General features: G+C 26.4%; 2 protein-coding genes across 5 annotated transcripts in view; one reads left to right on the forward strand and one right to left on the reverse strand.

The window, feature by feature from the left end:
* Positions 1-5,287, reverse strand: part of LOC111639395 (inositol hexakisphosphate kinase 1-like) — a 66,231-nt gene extending 60,944 nt beyond the window's left edge. For 2 of the 4 annotated variants that reach the window (XM_023385303.1, XM_023385280.1), the window contains exon 1: positions 4,820-4,911. The gene's annotated coding sequence lies outside the window, so the exon portion shown is untranslated. Of the gene's footprint in view, positions 1-4,819; positions 4,912-5,133 lie in introns of those variants that run through there. The other 2 variants (XM_023385294.1, XM_023385289.1) reach the window with 2 other exon arrangements.
* LOC111639420 (diphosphoinositol polyphosphate phosphohydrolase 1-like) lies at positions 4,911-18,046 on the forward strand. The gene is made up of 4 exons (XM_023385312.1): positions 4,911-5,204; positions 16,406-16,561; positions 16,634-16,718; positions 17,830-18,046. The coding sequence occupies exons 1-4, from the start codon at positions 5,118-5,120 to the stop codon at positions 17,934-17,936; spliced, it is 435 nt and encodes a 144-aa protein (XP_023241080.1). The 5' UTR covers positions 4,911-5,117; the 3' UTR covers positions 17,937-18,046.
* The last annotated feature ends 962 nt before the right edge of the window (positions 18,047-19,008 follow it).

Below are 19,008 nucleotides of genomic sequence, written 5' to 3' on the forward strand. Positions count from 1 at the left end.
CGATTGTAAACGTTCCAGAAAATTGATCAAATTGAAAATAGTTCGTTTGACTGGACGTAAAAATTCTCTAATTAGTCTGGAAACGGGGGACCTAATTCTTGCATTCTGTGAAAACGGGTAAGATTGGCTATAATGTAATTATCTTAATCTTCACTATCGTTACTTTTTGCTCACAAATAAAAACCCTGAGAAGCAGGTCCTTGCAGTTAGATTCTAGATTACTTAGAAAAACAGTCTTTTATATATTAAAAAAAAACTATATTACATACAAATAAAAACCCAGCAAAGCGGGTCCTTGCAGCTAGTTACAAAATAAAAATAATACTAAATTTAATGTAAATTAGGCAGAAACTTTCCTTAAAAAAATATTATTTTTAATTATTCAAGCTTCTTATTTAATGTTTTAATTGAATTCAATTTTAATAAAAATTGAGACACTCATTTTATAAAATTTCTATACCAGTATGAAGTGAGTGTATGTATGTATATATATATAAAGTGTAAAATGCCATAATGTTGTAAATGCCAAAAAAACAAACTTTTTAGGAGAGATAAAAACGATTTTTTCTAGTTGAAGGAATTCATGTCAATTTTACAATAAAATGGTAAAAAACTCTAAATTCAGAACCTGTTACCGGTGTAATATGTGTGAAAAAATTTCCCTTTCACAAACCTTTTCGAACTTTAGAGATAGTTATTCTTCAGGAAAAGAAATTCCATTGGAACACTTCGAAAAATGAAGCATGGATATTCAAACAAAAAACCAAATACTTGCATAACGGAGCTCGCTGAGACGGGCATGTGCATTGGTGTGCGGAAGTTGGTATTTAAAGATTGTCGTTTATAAGGGCCTGTCACGCTAGAGAAAGATTAAGCTCATCTTTTTGGTTTATACATGTGGCCACGCAGTTAGCCTTGTAGATGTATACAACTTCTAGCCATTTTAGATGTTCTAGGTGGGGTGCAGAGTCGATGATGTCAGTCTTGTCGAATTCCAGTTGAATATCAGGATCAGACGCAAAGGTGGCCAGGGCCGTGGTGTATCACCCGTGTCAAAGGTCCGCTTGATGTTTACGTATTCTGGTAGCCAAAGAGCACTTGGTTGAACCGATGTACAGTGGTACCTCAGGATACAAACGCCCCAGCATACGAAATTTTCAGGATATGACATGAAATTCAAACATATTTTTGCTCCATGATATGAACAAAAACTCACCATACGACGCTACATTAGTTTGCAGTGCCATTTTTTATTCATTTCTGTTCATTGGTCTCAGTCCGCGTGTTTGCTTCATCATGGAAGGATGTCGCTCGATAAAGGAAATCTTGAGGTATTATCAGAAAGTGACTGATTTTATTGAAAAGAAACATCCCAAAAAGGTGGACTAAGGAAATTGCCAGGCTATAAGGTGGTAAATGAATCTGTTTACATTGGATCATTTCTTACAAATAAAGGAGTATGCAATAATGAAATTAAACACAGAATTTGCCTCGCTCGCAATGCAACCTCTAAATTATTTAGAATTTGGAAAGATTCTGCAATCACTATTTTTAATAAACTAAAGTTCATAAGAATGCTTATTTTTCCAATTGCCACTTATGCCTCGAAAACCTGGACCATAAATGGCACTTCTCAGAAGAAACTTGATTCCTTTAAAATATGGACATATAGAAGAATGCTGAGAATCTTTTGGATGGAGCACCAAACAAATTGATCCATCCTAAATCAACTGAAAATCACAACACTCCTTACCACTAAAATATACCAATCCTATCTTCGTTTCTTGAGACATATTTCCAGATGCAAAATGGATTTGAGAAACAAATTCTAGAAGGGAAGATCAATGGCAAATGCCCTAGAGGCAGATGTTGGATTAAGTGAACAGACCAAGTTATGATGATTACAGAACATATAATATATGAAGCCATCCAAATGGCACAACACCATGAGCAGTGGAAAGATACAATTAAAGCTGTCAATTCGTAATATCACCACGCCCTCTGATGGGCATAGGACCAAGAAGAAACGACATTGAATAGATTACTTTAATTACAATCACCTATTAGTTTAAGTTGAGTTAAATAATTCATTATTGATAAACATAAAATGTTTAAAAATAATAAAATTGGTTTGTTTCTTCACTACTAGGTGCATAAATAGACACAAGGCATTTTACATCATCTTTATTGATCTTCTATTGGCCGATACTTGTTTCGGGCAAGGCCCCTCACCCATCAGCATTACATCCGGAATCTTCTTTAAATTTTGTTGCTACATATATATTTTTTATGTTTAAAATTATGTATTTACAGTTAAAATCGTTAAAATATCATTGCTGTTTAAAATATATTTATTATTTAAATTACTATTACAAGTGAAGGTTTCATGGTTTGACATCTAGCATAATTTTAAACATAAAAAATATATATGTAGCAACAAAATTTAAAGAAGATTCCGGATGTAATGCCGACGGATGAGGGGCCTTACCCAAAATGCATATCGGCCAATAGAAGATCAATAAAGATGACGTAAAATGCCTTGTGTCTATTTATGCACCTAGTAGTGAAGAAACATACAAATAAAGGAAGACATGGTCTTGGAAATACATAAGTAATGAAATTAATACTATTAAATGTTTATTCATTACTTTTTTGTTATTGAATTAGCAATGTATCATAGAGAATTACATACTCAAAAATTTATAATGTGGATTCCTGATAATCAGATTACTGCTTAATTAATGAAGTTGCATAATTTCTTGTTTATTCTAGATCCTAACTTAGCTTAATTTTTAACTTAATTTGTTATAAGTTAGGATCTAGAATATTTTTCATTGGCTTAATATAACAAATCTTTTCATAATTTATTTTTGTCTGATTTACCATATTTTAGGCAGTTTTAGATATTTTATTAAAATAGCTTCTCATTAAAAATAGATAGGTTACTTTTAATAATAAAATTTTCATCAAAAATGAAAGTGAAATCAAAATGTTACTAAGATTATGTAACTTTGTAATACAGATTCTATAGTAATACAGTATTAATAAAAATATTCCATTTTATTTTTAATATTAATAATATGAATTTATGTATTTTATCACAAAAATTAAGCATTGAATGATTATATTTATTTCACTTTTGATCCTTTGAAAACTGAAAGTCAAGTAAATTGTCACCGAGAAATTAGTCATATTTTCTTATATAAGTACAACAGCAGTACTATCAAATTTCATATCAGAAAATAAAATAGTATCCAGATAACTTTTTGTTCATTTTCAATGACTTAACTAGAGAAAAATAAACTGTTTTTCTCTGTATTAATGGCACTGTTTTTCATTTATTTAATTATTTGGCTCCGAATTAAAAATTCCATATTTAAAATAAAATGTAATATAATTTGAAAAGTTCTGTTTATTTTTTCTTGTTATTTTCTTTATAATTATTTCAATCAGTTAATATTATTATTCAAAACTATAACATTATTAAATAATCTGACAATCTGTGTTGAATTTATTATCTTGTCTGAAATTTCAGCATTATCAAAATTATATTTTTAAAACTAAACTTTCTGTTTGACAGAAAGATATAATTCAATGATGCACTCTTTTCAAAGGATTAATTTAAAAAAAACAGTTGAAATTTACAAAATTTTTTATAGAGTTTTTTTTATTGTTTATGTGAGATAAAGAATTAAAAAAACCTCCATAAAAAAATAAAAGCCAATTTCTTAAAATGATTTCAGTTTTTCAATTACTTAAGTATTTATTATTAAAGTTACTTATTATTAACTCTAATAATAAATAGAATAATAATTAATATAATTATACAGGCCTGGTGTATAACAAAGCAAACAAAATATTAATACTTTAAAAATATAGAGATAAAAGATGGGAGGGGTAGTCTAAGTAGTGTTTGTTTTAGATAATCATTCAAGGACTTTAACAAAGAGCGCAGGAAAGCCACACACTAATATTTAAAAAGGGCATCCTGACATTTAAATATAAAAATGTATTCTATTAAAAGGAACAGCTTAACTATTATAATTTCAAAGCTTTTACTTAAAATTTTTATAAAATACAAACTGAATGCTAAATTCTTTACATAAAAAGATCTTTAATTACTATGTATACACAGTGTATCCAATGTGCTTGTGTGTCGTGTGTGCGTGTATAAACAGAATATCCTTAATCCTTATAAACTTTCATAATTTACAGAATTTTTAAATAGTTGTACAGAATTTAAGTAATATCAAGTCAGAAAGAGATTAAATTATAAATATTTTAAAGGATATTTAATCCAATACAAACTTGACAACTTGTCAATTCATTTTGATAATCTATGATAAAAAAAACAAAGAAAACATTCCATTTTTTTTTCGAATTAACAACGTAAATCCAGCATTAAACACTTCAGACACTCGAAACAGAGTAATTAAATGTATTAATGTTATTTTACATAACTCTTAGGGATGTTGAAAAAGGAATTTCTGACGAAAATCTAGAAAGTAAACACACTTAAAATAACCATTATATACGTATAGGGATATATCATTTCACTTTTTAAAATTGTAAGGAAAGGAAAATGAATAAATATCTATTAATAAATGTGAAGAAATAAATAAATTAACGTAAAGAAATGCTACTACAATGGAAATCGATAAGATATAGTTCAAGTGAAGTGCATTGATCTTAGAAATTATCTTTAATTTTATCTCACGTTTTAAATACAAAATAAATAAATAAAATATTTACGCGTTGACTTTTATTCAATTTAAGATCTAATCGATTAGATTTTTATCGAATAAAACACAACAAGCACCTTTATCGTTTGCAACTCAGAAATCTTCTGCTGTACAATCAAGATGGCGATTTTATTCTGAACACCAGAAATAAATATCGACATATATTAAGATCGGCTAAAATTAATCGTTTTATATTTAATAAATTTTAAAAATTGATAAGCGTAAATTTTTTTATTATTATAATTATTCGTTAGAGAGAATATATGTCTTATATAAACTCTCGAAACGGTCCGCGATTGGTGGAAGTAACCGACATTTAAAAAAAAAATAATAATAATAAATACAGTAAATTGATAATGTGACGTCATCAAAAAAATGGTCGATTACTCACGCACGTTTTTCGATGACGGTTTCCGGCGTAGAGCGGCTTGTGTTTGTGTACGGAACGAAGAGGAAAAAGAGGCAAGAAAGTGATTTTTGTGAAACCGTATCTCGAAATATGAATATACGTTATTTTTTTTTACTTGAAATGTGTTGATGTAGGGCCTTGTTCTACACATTTCCCCTTTGAAATGCACTGTTGTTCGTACTTCGACGTCTTTTAATATGCCAAAACGAGAAGAACGTTATAAAAATCGCTTAAAATATTATTTGTTCTTGTTAATTTAATTATTAAATGTGTGTAATTGAACTTTAGAATGAACGTGTTTTGAGATTTCTATTCTAGGAATTAATGAAATGAAATTATCAGCATATTCCAGTTTTCAACGTTAATAAATGCTGTTATCAATTTATTTGAATACAATTCGTAATTATTAGAAACAGAACGATTAAATTAATGATAGGACACAATTATCTTTAAATTTCACACATTAATAAATTTGTGAAACAGGAACATGCATTAAAAACTATTTGTGAAGTTCTTTTCATTATTGAAAGGATGTACCAATTATAAATTGCTTTACCACAAAATACAGCTTTTTATTTTTTTTCCTTGTTTAAAAGTGTTTCTTTTTTGTCAGTTTTCGAGAATGTAGATTAGATAAAAAAGTAACGCGGGGATATTGCTGAAAATTGGAATATGTGATGATTCTAAATAACATTGCTATGTGAAATAAACTGTTTTCTATACAACTGTCTCTTAAATATAAATCATTTGATTATGAAAGGAAATTTTGTTCTGGAAATTTGATATTTATATCAAAAATTGTGTTTTAGAAAGATATACCTTAATCAAATCAGAAAAGTTTTAAAAACATTATAAAAGTATAATATTGGATAAGATTGCTAATCAGATACAGATATAGATTATTTTTATTAAATATCAAATAAGGAAATGACAACTGCTTGGCAACAGATTTAAACTTCTGATATTCCAGATATCAGTTTTGTGCTCTGCAAATGAAGTCAATATAATTTAGTGGTTGCTGATGAATTTTAAAATTTTAAATAATAGCTGCACTTATAAATTAATTTTGTATACGTTAAAAAAATTGAATGTAAATATTATTAATTGGCAGGAGGTAGTAAAATTATGCATTTGTATAATTTTTTAATGTTCATTTATAAAATAGATTTAATGATATCAATTAAAAGAAATTCAACATTCTCATCTAAAATAAAAAATAAGTAAATTAAGAAAAAATGGCTTTAAAGTTCTAGAAATTTAAAGGATCAAATGTATTCTGAAGGTAGAGCTATTACTTTAAAACAGTTAAATACAACTCAAATCTCAAAAAAGCCATTTTCTTATTAAATTCATTGATTAGATGAAATTTTTTAACATTTAGTCTAGATCAAATAGATATATATGGGCTTATCACACCAGTATGTATATGTGTGTATTTGAGCTAGACTAAGTGTTAAACAATATTAAACGCTAAAAGCAATAGATTATTCTATTGTTTTTCAAAATTTTTAAATACAGTTTCAATGATGAATTGGATTATAGACATATTTACTAATTCATTTTCAGAGAAATACATTGATTTTAAGAATTATTGCCATCTAATAAAATGTAAAATTTTATTTTATTTGGAAAATATGAAATGTTTTCAGTCATTTGTGAAAATAGTGTATAACCCAACATTGAACCTATTTCATAAAATTATTTTCTTTATTCTCAAATTATATGTTTCCAACTTTAAATTCTATTACCAAAACTATCAATCCAAATTATGTTTGAAAAAATAAATGTTATAATGTGGAATTTATGAAACATGAATCTAAACTATTGATTACTTTTATCTAATTTTTTAATTAATTAATATCAAAATTTTAATAAATTTTATTAAATATTAATTTATTTAATTTCAGCTTGAAATAATTGGGTATTTAGATGTGATTTTCATAAGATTTGGATTTTAGTTTGTATTATATAGAATTTGCTGTTTACACTGCAAAACTTTAATCTTTGAATTTATTTGTTTACATATGTAAACAAATTCAAAGATTAAAGATTCAAAGTAAAATATATTATATATTTATTTTCAAAGAATCTGTAAAATATCAAACAGAATATGTAACTTTAAATAATTACAAAGATTTTTTTAAAATATCAGATTAGATTATATGCATAAGAGCATCCAATATATGCATCCAATTATATATAATTTCTTATACATTAATCTGTTTTGTGCATTTAAAAACAGACTCAAATTATTTTTAAAAAGATAAAATATTCATTGTACATTTTCCTAAAACAAATCTAACATTGCTACATTTGCTATTATATTAATGCTCTAAGTATTATGGCAAATAAATATAGTTTACATAAGCAGTAAGTGTAGACATACAAAGATTATTATTATGATGGAAAATATAAAGTTTATATTTTGTACTATTTTAATGATGTTTCAGATTGAATATTTTGATGATTGGACTTATCTCTAGTAAATTTTAAATTGTATATAAAAGAATATAGTTTTTATCACTTCTTTTTAATCATAACAGTGTTAAACTTTTCTTAATTGCAGTTGCATTTTTTAGTTTTGCAATATTTCTCACCAAATTTTGAGTTTTTAAATGTTTTTCAAGACTTTCATCTTGTCATCAGATCAAATACTTAACAGATTCCAACATTATGTTTACCATAACTTTAAAATGTCATTTAAGATAAAAATAAAACTAATAAACAATTAATAAAAAATAAGTAAGTTTACTTCTTGAATTATATAGCAATTAAACACATCTACCAAAGAGCCTTAATTGATTCCAGTGATGTTTAATTCAAAACAAAAATTTTTAGACTGGTGTTTTCAACCAGTAAATAGAGATCTTCAAGTCCATATATTCAATGATGGAATGCATAAATCAAATAGTGATTTTTTTGAAAAATTAAATGAAATAACTCATATTCATAAAACATAAAATAAGTAGAGCAAAGTACAAAAATGATAAAAAATGAAACAAAACTAAAAAGTAATGAATTGTATAAATATACACAAGATCATTCCAGTAGATATCATTAGTAAAGATTCAGTAGCAAAATTTAGCAAGGTAATTTGTATATAACAGGTATTGATGCCATTAAATTTTGGAATATGGAACTCAAGGGAGTGGAGAGATATAGGGTCATGTCAAATCTTCAGTTACATTAGACTTAAAAATTTACTCATTGGCAGTGCTTTTAAAAGCTCACCTCTACCTCCAAAATTAAGCCTGTTTTGCTTTTTATAATAATAATATAAAAGATATTTTTTAATAACATCTTGTAATAGATGCATCATATACAGATTTAACTTTGAGTTAGTCCTAGTGTTTTTGAAACTTAAATATTTTTTTAAATGGAGATTTTTATCATATTCAACAAAATTACTCCTTTTAAGCTTTTGTTTTTACTTAAATTTTATATCATAGTATAATTGAAAATTATCAGACTTCCTGATGGACCCCTGTTAACCTCCTGTTTGAGTGCCAGGAAAGTTGAGCAAGAGAATCTTCTAGAAGTTGAATTTTTTTTTTTTTAAATACTTTCAAGAAGGGAAGTAGTCTGCAACCTCAATATTCTTAAAAAATAACTTCAAGTTTACAAAATCATAAAGAACAGCTTACAATTACAATACTATTATTATTTAAATTAAGTATTTTTTCTTAATTTTCATGTTTTTATAACCTTGATTTTTAAGAATATTCTGAGGATGAGGACATCTATTTCTGAAAAGTACTTGAACTTTGATAAGAGAGCTCTCTCTTGATTTATTTATAAGATTGTTCAAAAACATACTATTTTTCCATATTGTATTAATAATCATATCAACAACAATTTTCAAATTTAACAAAATTAATTACACTTCACACCCAAATAGTTATGATGTAATGCATTCCTGTCTTACAGTGTTAAAAACAACTTATTAAATCAGTAAAATAAAAAAATTCAAATAAAAATATGATCTGAAATTCTAGAAACAGAACATGTTTATTTTTAAATAACAAAAAACTAAATCTATTTTTATATGATTTCCTATATTTTACCAGGAATTTCTGATGAAACTGTTTGATAATCTGGCATTAAAAGTAATGTCATTTGTACAATTTTTATTTGAAATTTTGGTTGAATATCACTTTTTAGTTTATATACGTACATATTTGATATTTTTACTAAACTAACAATAAATTTTTAATGCAATGATATTGGTTATTTAAAAGACAAAAGGAGTTTGTATATTATATGAATTTTTTAATGTAATTTGGAAAGAATAGGAAATATATTTTTGATCAATGCTTTAGTTAAAAAATTAACAAATGTTAAAATCTTTTTAAAAAACTTACATATTGCAATATTCCATAAAATTATATACACTCAGTTCTGATTTAATGTGATTTTCATTTTAACACAGCCCAGAAAAAGATTCAATTTGTTTTGATCTAACACATTCTCAATAAATTTGTCTTTTTAAAAATATCCATTTGATTTTAGTTAAAAAAATGTATTTACTTCTTTTTCCAGAAAACTGCCTTTTTTTTTTTTTAAAAATAACTCTGAGAATTTGCATTTAAGACATACATGCCAAGTAAACTTTAAGATTTAGATATTTATTACAACTTATTTGAATGTGTGTAGTCTTTTATTCTGACTTTATCCCTCAATTGAAGCAGCCATGAAAAATTTAATTTAGAGTTTGACAATTAGTTTGTATAATTGAGTTTCTTCTGACTTCTTTTAATACAGAAGAGTTTCTGTATGCCATTTGGTTTAAAAGCTAGAGGTAGTTTGATGTTTAATTGAAATTTAATTGAAAAATTCTTTGAAATTTTACTGATTAAAGTTTACAATTATCTGATTTATTAATTACGATTGATATATATTGTTTAAATATGTTCGTTATATTAATTGGTTTATCATATTATTTTTATAAAGTTTTATGGTCAAACCAACCTTCCATTTTTCTATAAGGACAGTTTTCCATAAGGATTTTTCAGGGATATATCTACCATGTAAAAACAGAATTTAGTGTAAATAAATAAATAGTACATTATAGTAATATTGCTGATTACAATATTAAAAAAAATTACTTACAGTACAAAAATCATAAATTATTAATGAAGCATTTTTATGTGAATACAGCTTTTTATTTAAATTTTAATAATGAAAATTTTTTGCTCAAGGAGTTTAACAAAAGAATCCTTTTCCATCATTTTACCTTAAAATTCTAATATTGATTGTGAATGTGTAAGAGAAAGTAATGTTTCAAAAAGTATAATATGTTTAGAATAAAATGCATACAGTAAACTCCTGATTATCCATGCATGAATTTAATTTTTAAAAAATAATTATATGTGTATGTATTTTTTAAACAGTTGCTTGTTTTCATGTTTACGCATCCTATAAGTTTGCATGTGTTCGTATTTAGATGTTTGAAGCGGGTGGTGGGGGTATCTGAAGTCAACTGGACTGGTTTTAGTTAGGCCGCTTCTTTCGTGCCGGACATTTCTTTTCGGAGGAGAAAACGATAGTGAGTACATTTATACAGTTTCGTTTAGTTGCATGTTATAATATGCATTACAATTTAAGATTTGATTATATGTACAAATAACTCCAACAAATACTTTTAGTGTAAAATTACGTAAAATAAGATTATTTTTTTAATTTTCAGATAAGTACCCTTAAAATGCCTAATAATTGAAATAAAGTCATACTTATTATAAAACAAAAACTAACGTTAATTGAGAAATTTGAAAAAGGTGAATCTACATGTTGTATTTTAGAAATAAATAATTATAGTTTGGATTATCTGTGCCACCTCTCCCCACCATTAGCCTGGATAATCGGGAGTTTACTGTATAACAGTGTTTTTCAACCTGTGGGTTGCAACCCCCAGGTGGGTCGCAAAGCCATATACGGGGGGTCGCGGGTAAAAGAAAAAGACAAGTGTTTGTAGGTCTTACACTACAATAAAAAAACTACAATTTCAGTGAGAAGGCTGTGCCTGTTTATTTTACAGTACAATTAGTTTTTTATCGATATTTAAATCTCAACAGAAAGAAAATTAAATACATAGTTTTTAAAATCACTGACATAATTTTAATATGGCCGTGGGGGGTCGCCAGAATATTTTAACTTGTAAAGGGGTCGCGTATTCAAGAAGGTTGAAAAACACTGCTGTATAATGTAAATTTAGCATATATAGAATTAACTTCAAAACCTTAGAAGAAAATTTTATTTTGTAAGATATTATTATGAATAATTTCTTGTATTGAATTTAAATTTTATACAAAAATGAAATTAAAAAATGTAGAATGAAACAGCAGAAAAAATTATTATTGTTTTTATAAAATGTTTTTATTCTAAAAATGAATATACATTAGACTCTCAATTACATGTCTATGGTTGAGTCACTTATCATATCAAATTATATCCAAGATTGTCCTGATTTGGAAAACTTTGTCCCCATTGGAAAATTTTTCTTGAAATGTCTAGATTTGTTCATTTCTACAAGAAATTTCTCCAATTTTACATTAAAAAGTCAAATAAGAATGATAGACAAGTGTTGTGTATGTACTACCTATCTAATGCTGGGTATCCATAATTTTTTATCATGACATCCCAATTTCTGGTTTTGAACTAATTACAACAGTATTTATGACTCATCTGCTTTGCAAGATATTGGCCAGAAGTGAAAGGGGAACAGTACATTTTGTTGAAGTATCTAGTTTGTAATGAGTAAATGTGGTTGAGTCATTCTCATGTTTCTTTGAAAAGTTTCCTGTTCTGTTTAATAGGTGCAGGATTTAATTAAACAGTACTGGATTAAACAGGATGATATTTTTCCCATTCATCCCATATGATCTAGTATCTACTATAGTATGAAATTGTTAAGAAAAAAATAATTTGTTTGTATTTTATTTAATACAGATTAAGAAAATTATGTAAGAAAATAATTTTTTAGATTTTCTTTTGCTATTTACTTTCCTTAAAATTTCACACAGTTTATAAATTATATTCAATTGAAAGTAATGTTAGTTCAATATATTAGATTATAAGATTACATGGAATGCATATTGCCAAATTTAAGTAGTTTATTGGAATCTTCATGCTGTCTGGAAAAGAAATTAAATTATAAAGATAGCTNTCTGCTGAGATAATATGTGGTGCCGTATTAGACTTATGGTGAACTGAGAACTTTGCCCTTCAGGAGATTACGTATGCACAAATCTAAGAACATTATTGCTGCATCATTCTCTTTCTCCCAAGTGAAGTTAATGGAAGGATATATACTTGAAAATTGCTGCAAGAAGGTAAAAATTGTCTCGTCTGTATCTTCCCACATTATGAGGTTATCATAACACAAGTACAGCAGTGGGTAGTGGATGGCAAGTGGGAAATTGATTGTTCTGTGCTTGATTTCTCTCATAATGAGCTCTGCTAGAATAGGGGAACCCATGGGAACTCCCTGCTTCTGTAAATAAATTTTCCAATTGAAACAGAAATAATTATGCTCAGTGATAAAGGTCAGCACATCACATAAATCAAGTACCTGTTGGATATTAAAGCCCTTTTTGAGGAGCAGAGAGGTATCAATCTATAGTATATTATTGTAAAATTCTCATACATTAAAATATAAATGATTTATGAATAAAAGTAAACAATAGCATTTTAAAACAAAAAATTGTTTGTTTAAATGCTAAAAAAAAGTCCATATTAAATATGAAAATACAATTATTGCAACTTTGTAAATTGATGATAAAGAAAAACATTTCATCTTCCAAAGAGAAATGGAAAATTAGGAGATAAAGCAGTAAGGAAAATAAATAAATAATGATTACAAATTAAAATATATTAATATGGAAAAAGTAAGTGAAAAAATTATATCAATATGACTTGGAATTTAATATCTGAATCTTTCAAATTTTGGTCTCAAGTTAGTCTCCTTTTGATCAGTTTTTGTGTGAAAATTGGTGGTTTTCAAAAAATTTTGAAATTTTGATACTTTGTAGTCATTTTCAAGATGATTTTCAATATTTTGATATCAAAATTGAATTTTTTAATGAAAATTTGGTCTCAATTGTTATTCAAAATTATTAGTTATTCATAGTGAAACAACTATGATTTTGAAAAAAGTGGTGTTTTATAGTAGTACCCTTATTCTATTATATATCTTGTCTATTATATCATTACAGTTGTTATATTAATTTATAGGTACTTGTGATGATATTTCTCCCTATGCCACATTCCATACACCATTATCAGATAGAAGATTATGGCAGGATAGGAATGGAATAATTTCTGGATGTGACAGAAGAGAAGTTAAAGTTAGTAGTAAATATTTTTATATTCATTTACGCACTAAATTTAAATATTTTAAGGAGTTTTGAATATTATATTTTATTTACTTTTATAGCCTTTTCATCTTTAATTTGAATGTATATAACACCAAAAAACCAATTCTTCACTTTTTCATTATATACAATGAATTTTTATATTAAGAAGAAACAATTATTAAGCAATGTTGATTTTTCAGTTGTTGTATAATCAATGATTTTATTGATTAAAATAAGTGTTTCAAATATTATTTGAAACACTTATTCAAATATTTATTACTACCAAATTTTTATTCACAAAACTCTTGAAAAAAATTCTGTATATTTATTTTGTTTAATATCTCAGAATGAGTTAAAGATTAAGAAATGAAATTTGGCATAGTAACTTGTATGTAGTGTATGTAGGGGGCATTAATGCTAATAAATTTGGAGTACTGAACTCAAGGTGAGGAGGTAGAGGAGTTTATGGGTCATATCTTGGCTGGGGTAAGACTAAAATTGTATGAATAAAATTTTTATAAACTCTTTTGAAATGAAGATTTTGTCTTATAAAACTTTTCCAAAATGGCACCCAAATTTAAAATTTGGCAACATAATTTGCAATAGGTTGCTGGAATTTTTCAATAATAATCTTGATAGCATTTAATGTTGCGATGACAAAAATTTAATATTTTGAAAATTTCAAATTAATTAACAAATTCTGTGACTAATCATCATCAATTAAAGATGTGAATGTAGTAAAATTTTGTATTACTGTACTGAAAAAGTTGATCTCAGACAAGTAATTATTATTGAGAGCACAAAAAAAAAACTATACTGAACTATAAAGTATACATAAGAAAAACTATTGAACTATTCTATCTATAACATGACATTATTACAAATACAGATTTGGCTCAGTTTGTTTTAAGTAAGAGTTCTTGGCTATTTATTGATTTATTAAAAATCTCATGGTTATTTTACTTATGAAATACTACTACTAAATAAATAGAGATAAATGGACCATTTTTTAAAAATTTGGCAGTGGTTTTCTTTAAAGTTTATTTTTCCTTTTATTTATTTTTGTGATTTGAGAATTTGGTTCATTTCCCTGGAAATGGCACAGAAATCTCATTAGTGTAATTGATTAATACTATTTTCAGTTCTTTCAAGTTTTTCTTATAAAAAATGAATTTAATTTCTCAAAATGTCTATATCAAAAGTAAATAGATCATTTAGTGGAAAATTAACTTATTATCGTATTCACTAAAAAGTTTTAAAGTATGAAATAGTCAATACATAGAATTTAAAATATTTCTCATTTTCTATACTTTCTTGTTTGCAGAAGTACAAGGTGTGTTTAAGTTCTAGGAATGGGTCAAAAAATGAAAATGTATTATGTTCAGGACTGTGGAGTCAAAGTTGAAAGCAATTCATGTGTTACTGGAGCAAAAAATGGACTAACACTGACTCCTAATACCTTACTTATATTACAATTTAAATTTATGTTAAAATTTCTTATTTATCAGATAATAATTTATTCCTTTATTTAATATCCTATATCGATATTAAATAAAGGAGTTGAAGTCAAAGATACCATAAAATGAGGAGTTGGAGTCAAAGCAATTTATACAGATTCCACACTGAAGTAATTTATTTGTTATTATTCAAAATAATCATCCTGAGCATCAATATGTTTTTTCCAATGATTTCTCCAAATCAAATTCTTTTGGGTATTACAAAATTTTCTTTGATTTGTTTTAAGATTTCTATTGATTCAAACTGTTTTCTTTTAAAAAATTGCCGGGATGATTTTAATTTTACAAAAATTTCTTAGTAGACTACAGTATACATACAGGATAAGTCAATTTCATTCGGTTCTTTCACATGCTTTTGAGGAATGATGATTCTATGATGGAGTTGACCTTTTATTGTAGGTTACTTGTCCATCTCAAAATGCAAAAAAGTTAAAATAGTTCTCTAGTGGTGTCACAATGATAAAAATTAACATTTAAAATACATTTAATATATTATTTTCCTACAATAAAAGGTCGACTCTGCCGTAGAATCATTATTACCGCAAGAGCGTGTGAAAGGACCAAATGAAATTGACTCATCCTGTGTGTATAGTCTACAAAGAAATTTTTATTTTCTTTTAAACTTGGAATTACTATTCTTCTGTATCTGATCTTGTTCTATAATTTAGCTACTAATGACTCTCTTTCTTGGCATAAAGTTGAAAAATCTCCATCAAAATTTTCCTTGACTCATCTTGTATGAGTCAAGGAAAATTTTGCAGTCCATGAAAGTAATTTTTCTTAATGTTTTCTGAATTAGTGAAAGTGTATTGAAGCTTAGTAATTATTTTGGAAAATATCAAATAAATTTCTTTATTTTCTGGCATGTCCTGATTTTTTGACCTATCCCTGAAATCTTTTGAAGGCATTGTAGAATCAAGACCTTTTCAAAGTGGGCAGGCAATTACTCATATTTTATATTGTCATTTTATTTCTGGAAGAGGGAAAAGTTTTGGTAAGTAACAGAATGAACAAAGTAAATTTAATGAGAATTGTTTGAATGACAATAAAAATTGGAGCCCTCCCAAACATATACTATAGATAAATTTGAAATTCCAAAGCAGTGTAAATTTTCTGCCATGTATATAAAAGGATTGCTTCAATTAATTTTACTCATTAATCAAATCCCATGTTAAGCAAGGGATACCTGTAATATTTCTTAATTTTATATATTATAAAATCACAATATAATTAACTTATGAGAGACATAACTTGCTCTCAATTTTATGTCATGTATAAATTTTGTTACTACATCTCATCAATAATAATATATTAAATGCAATAAGTTATTTATTTTCCTATATCTAAGAAAACTTAATAGAACAATCATAATTTTTATGTTCTAAGGTGTTACTAGTTTCAAGTAGAAAAAATGAAAATTGGTGGATTATACCCGGAGGTGGAATCAACCTGAATGAAGAACCTGCTGTAGCTGCAACAAGAGAAGTGAAAGAAGAAGCTGGAGTCATTGGAAAATTAGATCGTTTTCTTGGAATTTTTGAAGTAAGATTTATTTATTTTGTATTAAATTTTAATACTTTTCATTTGTGTTAAATTGCATTCACTATTTTTCAGAATACTAAATCCTGCTACCGCACATTTGTGTATGTCTTGATAGTAACTGAAGAGTTATCAGAATGGGAGGATTTAAAAAGAATAGGTATGTGGTCATTTTAATATGCAAAATGTTTTAAATTACAGTAAATCTTTAACTTACACAGATTCACAGATACATCACTGTGTTAGTTCAGCAAGTTGATGTGCATTTTGAACATGCACAATAGTGGCAAAATCTTTGAGAAATTTAGGTTTTTATAAGCAGAAACTGTTTAAATATATGATATATGATAAAAGCTAAAAAACTTTTAAAAGTTACATTGTATTTAAGCACTATTTGACTTTCATGCATGGAGAATGTTCAATAAGTTTTGAAACAAACAAGGACTTTCTGTAATTATTTATTGAATTTTAAATTCAATGAATAAATCTCATACTTTCTATCTTGACTCTGCAATGATTGCTCAGATTAAGTAAAGAATAGAATAAAAGAGTTTAAGTTAGAATTAATTCTAAAGCTAATAACTCATTCAGATGCTGATTGAATCAAATTGATTTGAAATAACTGTTGAGTAGTTAACAGATGTTTAATTTTATTACTGCCTTGATCCAATGAGTAAATCTCATCATTTATGATGTTATGTGAACTTACTATTTAACATTGAAATCAGCCTTTTAATATTTTGTTTATTATTTAAAGTTTTATTTTTGTTACAACTTGTAAATGAATGCATCTCTTCTTTCTTAATTTTTCTCCTGTTAAATGCTTTATCATCACAGATGTATTACTTTACAAGGCTGCATTTCTGCTATTGATCTTTATACTTTAGTTTCTGTTTCCATTTTTTTTAAAGTTTGGAGTCATTTTTCTCTAATGTTAAGCATTATTATTCTTAAAAACTGTTTTTAAATCTGCTATATTCAAAACATTTTCAAGTTCTTTTTAATAAATGCCATTTTTTTGTTGTTTACACTGCAAAAAACAAACAATAATCAGATTAAGCTATTTGAAAATTGTAAAGTAAAAAAAAATAAAAAAACAAAACAAACAGTAAAGTGCAAATTATTAGATTAGAAGTTTACTTTTTTACTAGAAGCAAGATGTAATTTGCTGGTTACTGTTTATAAATATAAATGCTTTCTGTATTATGTAGTTTTCTCATGAAACTTTTAATATATGGAAGCTACAACTAATACGATTTCTTTTATTTTAGGAAGAAAACGAAAATGGTTTCACATTAAAGAAGCTATGGAAATTATATATAAATCACATGAAAAAGATTATTTAAAGCAATTAATTAATAGTCAAAATAAGTTATAATACACAGTTTACAAATACATTCCATATTTATTTATCAGAGTTAACAAAGATCATTTTATCACATCCAATCCAAGTGCACAGTTTTTCAGTCTTGTACTGCCCACACATTTATATATTTATTTATACACTTTATACAAAACACTACAGAATTATATGTAAAGAATATATATAGGCCAACTTACATTTATAAAAATGTATGGTTAAATGCATAAGTGCACTGTATTCCTGTACTGTACATTACAATAACATACGAAATATGCAGATTTATGAAGAGTCAAAAAGTAAATTTACTTCTAAATAGGGACATAATATAGTTATATACAGACTAAATTCCTCTGTAAAAACAATTTTGATTTTTTTCTGTATAAGCTTAAAGATATATACGCGAATGTGAAATATAGTGCACAATGTTACTGATATACTGTGTTAAACGTAAGAATGAAAATTAGGCCGATAAATAATTAAGAAAAACGATAATACAACCAATATCAATACTGTACTTGTGAATAATTTAAGACCTTTATTTACTCATTTTTATGGAACAAGACATTCCTATTAAACAAGCGGATCCTGAAATCTTTACAAGGAGTACAGAAAGGAAACGATATGCTTTGCAAAATTTATTTCCTGTGGTCTACTTTACTTGGGCTAAAACTGCATCCTGCCCACGCTCCGAAATCTGTCCCTGGTTTTAAGCTAATACATACGAACAAATATAGGCGCTACCAATGAATATCAAATTTGTAAATGATAAGTTTCGTAGAAAATTTATAAACTTATAGAATACATTCCTTAGTTTTACTTTACACGAAAATAACGGAGTCTCCGACGTAAATAATATGAAATTTTTAATATATTTTTTGCTGCTTATATATCAAAATACGTTATAGCTCTTAAATGTCAAATGTGAATACCAGAGACTCACTAAATAGCCTATACAAAAGAGCAAATCACCGGTTGATAAGCTCTCTTCACTATAAAAAATAAGTAATAAAATTTGTATACAGCTTATTTATTTATTAAAACTCTTAAATCAAATTTAATTTTTTCTAAAATATTTTTAAGTGCCGTT

This window comes from Centruroides sculpturatus, unplaced genomic scaffold (assembly GCF_000671375.1).
Source record: "Centruroides sculpturatus isolate CEXI.00-Female unplaced genomic scaffold, Cexi_2.0 scaffold213, whole genome shotgun sequence".
In the NCBI taxonomy this organism is placed as follows: domain Eukaryota; kingdom Metazoa; phylum Arthropoda; class Arachnida; order Scorpiones; family Buthidae; genus Centruroides; species Centruroides sculpturatus.